This window comes from Mizuhopecten yessoensis, unplaced genomic scaffold, assembly GCF_002113885.1.
Source record: "Mizuhopecten yessoensis strain PY_sf001 unplaced genomic scaffold, ASM211388v2 scaffold10021, whole genome shotgun sequence".
NCBI classification, from domain to species: Eukaryota; Metazoa; Mollusca; class Bivalvia; order Pectinida; family Pectinidae; genus Mizuhopecten; species Mizuhopecten yessoensis.
The window spans coordinates 37482-44228 of NW_018408339.1; the positions used below are offsets into that span (position 1 = coordinate 37482).

General features: G+C 37.6%; 1 protein-coding gene across 2 annotated transcripts; it reads left to right on the forward strand.

The window, feature by feature from the left end:
- Positions 1 to 1773: 1773 nt before the first annotated feature.
- On the forward strand, positions 1774 to 6512 carry LOC110459305 (E3 ubiquitin-protein ligase TRIM56-like). 2 transcript variants are annotated; one of them, XM_021511492.1, is made up of 3 exons: positions 1774 to 2080; positions 2704 to 2935; positions 4192 to 6512. In XM_021511492.1, the coding sequence occupies exons 2-3, from the start codon at positions 2739 to 2741 to the stop codon at positions 5351 to 5353; spliced, it is 1359 nt and encodes a 452-aa protein (XP_021367167.1). In that variant the 5' UTR covers positions 1774 to 2080; positions 2704 to 2738; the 3' UTR covers positions 5354 to 6512. The 2 variants fall into 2 exon arrangements, with proteins under 2 accessions (XP_021367167.1, XP_021367166.1); XM_021511491.1 differs by having other exon boundaries at positions 1790 to 2080; positions 2729 to 2935.
- Positions 6513 to 6747: the final 235 nt, after the last annotated feature.

Below are 6747 nucleotides of genomic sequence, written 5' to 3' on the forward strand. Positions count from 1 at the left end.
TCTTTTCCGTTTTCATAGATGCCGACTTAGGGAAATATGGGCAGTTTTCCACCATAGCTCTTTTCAATTATAACGATAATATAAATCTACAGGATGATCTAGATCAACTCCAAAAATGGTCAAATCAATGGTTTTTAAAATTCCATGCGGACAAATGCAAAGTTTTGCAATTAAGAAAGAAGGCAAATAACAGGGCTCTATACAAGAGTCGATATCACACTAGAGAACATAACAAAAGAAAGGGATCTTGGAATTATAACTGACATTTCAACGAACATATTCATGATGCGGTCAACAAAGCAAATAGAATAATGGAAACCATCCGTATTTAATGATACAACATTCTGTCTTTATATAAAGCACTTGTAAGGCCACCTGGAATATGGGGCCTGCGTATGGAATCCATATTTACGAACATATATAAATAAAATCGAAAATGTACAGAGAAGAGCAACGAAACAAATACCGGGAATGAAAGGTCTAAGCTATGAAAAAACAGACTGATGATTCTGAAATTTAGAAGGTTGAGAGGAGACATGAGTATATAAATTAACACATGGAGGATATGATCGAGTTGTCACAAAAGGATTTTTAATTCCAAATAATAACAAAAGAACAAGAGGACACAGTCTGACACTAATAAAACGAAGGAGTAGACTAAACTTGAGGAAATATTATTTCAGTGAGCGGATTGTTAATCATTGTAACTCCCCCCAGATGGCGTAGTTACGTCAGCAACAGTCAGTCAAAACAATTGAATCCCGATTGGATAAACACTGGGGACAAACTGAATGCTTTTTTAACAACGAGATACATGTAGATAATAATTAACTTATTCATAGTCGGGACGTCATCATATAAATTGATGTTAAACTCTGTGATCTGGATAAATAGGCATTATGCCTGCGTCTATTATCATTATTATTATTATAACGTATATGACAATGTCTTTTGAGTAATTTATGTCATGTCATAAGTCTTCACAAAAACATAAGACAATACACATTCATCAATAAATTCACATCGCCATGCCTTCAATAGTCCGTACATACAGACATAAATTATAATTTCTTAAAATAAGGTGGCATATGCTCTGTAGAGCTATTGCTGCTACATACAATGTACATGTAAAGAATCAAAATTGGTAAAAAAAAATCGTTTGAAATTCATAAATTAAGTGGGGTTTTTTATGCACTCGAATACCCGATATCTCCATATATATCAAACTATCAGAAATTTAGTTTTAAGTAATAACACAGAATAAGATTGCTATACAAGTCCGTGGTTACATGTATAACGTAGATTAGTCATGAGAAACTCGGTCGTTGAACCTTTTGATTTATAGAAACATACTGATGTGTAGTAATATTTTAAATTATTATCTCTAATTAATGTTAAAATAAGTCTTTATCTTCAATGCCATGGTTACTGTGTTCCGTAACTATAGTCCACATACGATTAATCATTTGCTTAGGTTTTTCTTTATCTCCAGCAGAATCTACGGGATGTTAGAAATGGTAACATAATAATATATCCAATGTAAAAGATAGGTAGTGTGGGGAATTTCAACTGTGTATTATGAATATTTTGTATTTATTAAAAGTTATGTCCCATTAACTTGTCAGGCGAAAGATGGGTGAGTGTGTGATTTGTTGTTTTTATGATGACATGGTTATTCAAAAGCAAGAACCATAACTAGTAGTGTTGTGGTTTTAAGGTACTATATTATTAACTAACAATGTAATATCACAACATGTCCCATGTCCATGAGTTGTTCTTTTACGACCATGTGCATCATGCATATAAGGCTAAAACGAAAGTAGAGCCTGATTGTTTCAGTCGCATACTTTTAGGGATGAAGTGCGTGAATTGTTAAGGACAAATGACTCACACTGTTCTACTGATGGCAATGCCAAATTGCAAGCTATCAATCTTTGTATCACTGGTCAAGAAACGGAAAGACGTAACTGACGTGAGCCGACATATTGGGTCATGGGGAGTTGACGTGAGCCGACATCTTGGGTCATGGGGAGAATTAGATTGTCTTAGAACATACACAGCGAAAGCTTCACAAACAAAGGTAAAGTATCAAGTTCAACCATAGACCTAAATTAACGGGACCTTTACTTCAGGTCTCTGGTTCAACACAGGCAGTCATATCGACAAAGGAACTGAAGTGTCTCAAAATCCTATCTCAAAGACACACGTGTACAATACTGATTTTCACGAGACATGGTGATGGTTTCAACCGTTATATGCGTCCTCGATATCCAGGTGTTACGCTCACTTTCACTCTCTGCAACCCTGGATATCGAGGATAATCGTTATGTTAAATAAAAGCATGTATTGGGGTCATTATTACAATTATTGGAACGATTAGGGTAAATCACAGGAAGCTTTTACCTTTAACAATACACAGATAGGTTATAACACGTTGAGCACAAAATAAATAAATAATCCTGCAACATGGAATTTGGGTAACAGTTACTCATTTGCAGTTACAATTTTATTACTGAGATGGGGAATAAAAACACAAAGTTCTTGTAAACACTTGGGGTAAAAAAGGGCGTTATTCTTTCAACTAAATCCAATGATAATGAGGTTAGCTCAATTGTGTGGAATAAAATGTGGAGGATGTTCCAGAACAGTTTAAATTCTGGTTTATCATGTTTCAACATCTGACATATACATGCATGTCTACAGTAAAAAAAACTGGTTTGCTGTACAGGACTGTCAGTATGGAGTGTGACAAGAGTGTTGAAGGGGATAAGATTGAGCGCCTGCGGGAGCGGATCCTCCAGTGTCCCATCTGTATGGACGAGTTCCAGGACCCACGCATTCTGCCTTGTCACCACTCGGTGTGTCTGAACTGTCTGCTGGATTACGTACGTCACTCTTCCTCTTCTGGCCGCCTTTTCAGGTGTCCACAATGCAGGTAATTATGTAATAGGTCTACTGATTTCCACATTGAATGATGGATATTGATTTTGTTTTATGCCAAGGTAGCTTAATTGTTACCAGGTTCATTGTACAACTCAAGTTAGTTGGAGCATCTGTCTAGACGATTGAGATACCAGATTTAGATACAGAGGGTAATCACTTTTTAGGTATCCTCATCCTCGGTTTACCAGAGGTGATATGGTCACTTGCACTCTATGCACCCCTTGAATATGTCATTGCAAAATTGAAGGCATGCAGCTACATTATTGGTCTCGGGTCTAAATGTTAAACCCTGACAAATTTCAAGCTGATACCTGTACCTGTATTTTGAAGATTACAGAGAAGCAACACTTGACTTAAAAGCCCGTCAATGTTACCCTTATACTGCCTCATATTTCTTTTGATGTCCATCAAAGGATCAAACTTGTACATATGTATCACCACAAGCCATTGATTTCGTCAGGACATATTCCAAGGGTGCAGATATTGTGTAAGAGGATGAGGTCTCCAGTTTTAAGATTTATTGTCACTTAGCTATTGCGGTTGCATTTCGTCTGTCGTTTTTTCCATAAATATTCTATTTTTTATTTCTTCTTAAAAACCATTGAACCTATTGTAGTTTTTTAGGAAGCTTCCATTTCTGAAGACACGCCAAATAGTGAATCTTATGCATTTTTCACCCCCAGGGCCTTATAATTAGGTGTAGGGCCAAAAATGATCAGATTAGCTAATAACTTTTAATACATGAGGGGTAGGGTAGGAAACTTGAGATCCAATTGGATCAAATTTCAAAAACCTTTTTCTCTAGACCTAGATATATGCTAGAATCTTGATTCATTGATGAAACAGTGTAAAGAGGCATTGTTATGTTTTGAATTTCATTAGTCTGGGTCACTCATTTTATTCCAGGAAGGGGGTCAAGTTTAAAGTATATTTATAAAGAAATACTTTTCTTCATACTTGGCTTATTTTCAGTTTGAAATAATTTGAAACCTTTGTTGGATTTATGATAATGGAATAAAATTTAAACCATGACCAGTGCTCTTGTAGATAAATCAATCACCTTAGTTCCCAAAATACAATCAGCCATTTTTGTACCCAGGAAAAGTGCCATGATTTTGACAGCAGGACAGCCAGACCAATTGATGGTGGCAGGATTGATAAGGCTTAACATTATGACGGCCAGATGAGTTGTTGCTGCAATAACAAGAATGTAGTGTCTTTATGTTTGTATTTGTTTGTGTATTACAGGAGTGATGTTTGCGTGCCTAGGGGAGGGGTCAAAGACTTCCCACCAAATTTCTACATCAACTGCATCCAGGATGAGATCGGAGCACGGCCATACTTCGGTGTGTGTGATGTGTGTCGTCGTGACTGGCTAGTGTCGCAGTATCGCTGCATCAACTGTGACCTTGACATTTGTAAGTTTTGTATCCACGACCACCGTTTGTTTAGCCATGCTAACCAGGAGGAGGCAAACATTATGAGGATAGAGACAGGTAATATAGGTACAATGCTGTCATCACAGCGCACATGTTCTACGCATGAAGGAGAGGCACTGCACATGTTTTGTGCGACGTGTGACATTCTTGTGTGCATGACTTGTTTGTGCGAGGATCACAAGCAGCACAGTACCCAGCCTCTAGGACGTAAACTAAGGTCAGCCCAGCATGAGCTACAGACAGAGCTAGATACAGTAGGGGTGGAGCTGGTGCAGGTTGACAAGGTGATGGGGGAAGTAACTGACCTCCGTACCAGTATCCTGCAGGAGCGGGAGGCATGTGTACGTGCGGTGCGTGCTCAGGCACGGGCCCTCACTCTTGAGATTGATGCCCAGGGGGAAGAATTCATAAGCAATATTACAGCAGATGGTAGTGTTCCAGCACTAGAAAACTACTCCTCTCAGCTGTCCAACTACAGGGATCAGCTCCAGCGTGGCATCCACTTTCTGGAAAATCTGGAGGAGGGTGACATAAGTCTTGAGCTCATTGACACATATCAGCGGTATCAGAAAAGTGTGTCAGAGTGTCAGAAGGGCCTTGCTGGCAAGACTTTCACACATCAGCAACCCTCCTTCTCACCGGGCCAACTCCGCAAAGCTGGGCAGTACAGATTGTTTCACTTTGGAGGGCTAAAAAACATACGTAACAAAATTGCATTTCTTCCTCTTCCACCAAGGAAGGGGCGTTGGGGAGGTATGTTTGATATTATCCGAGGTGAACAGGCACGTGTCGCTTTTACAGGCTGTTGGCGAGCGCTGGTCGCTATGATGACGCTTGTAATGGTTGTTACACTAATTGACCTGTCACTCAAACTCTGTACGTCACCAGGCACCTTCACACAGACACTTGCAGGGTTTACTTTTGTCCTGTATGTCAGTGTAGCTGCTGTGTGTGCCTATATCAAGGCATAACCAAGATATCGGTTTACTACTACAACTTTGGTGGAAAGTTTCCCTAAAGGGTGAAGCCTGATGTAGGAAGACGTACAGCTGATGTTCCTGCAGGACATGGTGTGAGGCCTGTATGTCCAATTGATATAAGAGCAGTGATTTACCTGTTAGTCTATCTAATGTAGGAAGTGTTGGGGGGAATGTCCCAATAATATTTCAGCAAAATTTTAATGACTTCCATACTTTAAACAAATTTCGTTTGGTGTTTTTCAGTTTCGGAACGTTTTGTATGGAAGTTAATTAAGCGCTGTATTAATCTGTATGAACAGCTTTTTGACCTATGTTCTTGCAGCATTTCAGGTTGTAATTGCAATATAACTTCATATATGGGGAAACAAATCTTTGTGATAGCAGTTCCTGAACTTTTGAAAGAAATGTAACTTATATATATATAAAGTGAATACGCAATGCAAATGTCCTCCAGCTGATGCGAGTTTGTCATTATTATGTTAAAGGCATTACATACATGTATACATATGATGCATGTCATTATTATGTTAAAGGCATTACATATACATATGATGCATAGTTTTAACAAGTATTTTTAGTATGGAATATTTTTACTTACCCAAAGCATGTCTATATATACATATATTTATTAGTATGTATTATTGTTATTATTTTCTTAATAGATCTGTTTTGCTTTCACTGAATTATGTCTAAAAAGCCCAGGTTTCTGATTGTTAAACATTACTTTTTTATGTTGAGATACTTGTGCTAAGATGCTTTATGAAACTGGAAGATATCTTTTAGTGTAAATTACTTATTCAAGGAAAAGTCTAGTACATGTATTATGTCTATCTTGTTTGCAATATGCAGGGTTGCAACTACTTTTTATGATAAAAGGCGAAAGGACCAAGGTACTTGACCAACTTTCGAAACTTTTAAATAGTGAAAAAAATCTGAAATTTCTGAAAAATGGCCGACATACAATGTTTTATTAAATGCTGAATGAGATCTTTAGCTTCTTATCAGTCATATTGCATCAGGTATCACAATGTTCAATTCATACTGTGATAATGAATCATCCAATATTCCTTCTTTGCGTATCGCAGAGTTATCTTCTCTTGTGAGCAGGGATTGATTGTTACGTCATTGGTTTGTGTGACAAAATTACATCGTTCTCAAAAATTGATGACGTTATGCTCGCAAACCAATGACGTAACAATCAATACCTGCTCACAAGAGAAGATAACTCTGCAATATGCAAAGACGGAATATACTACACAGAAATGTTCTGTTTTACTGGACAGAAAGGTTCAGTAATCAAGGCGGTATTGTACTGGGTAGAAAACTTAGTTGTCAAAGGCATATTTTATAACAGCTTAACAGCTTATAAGTGTGTTGTTTTATTG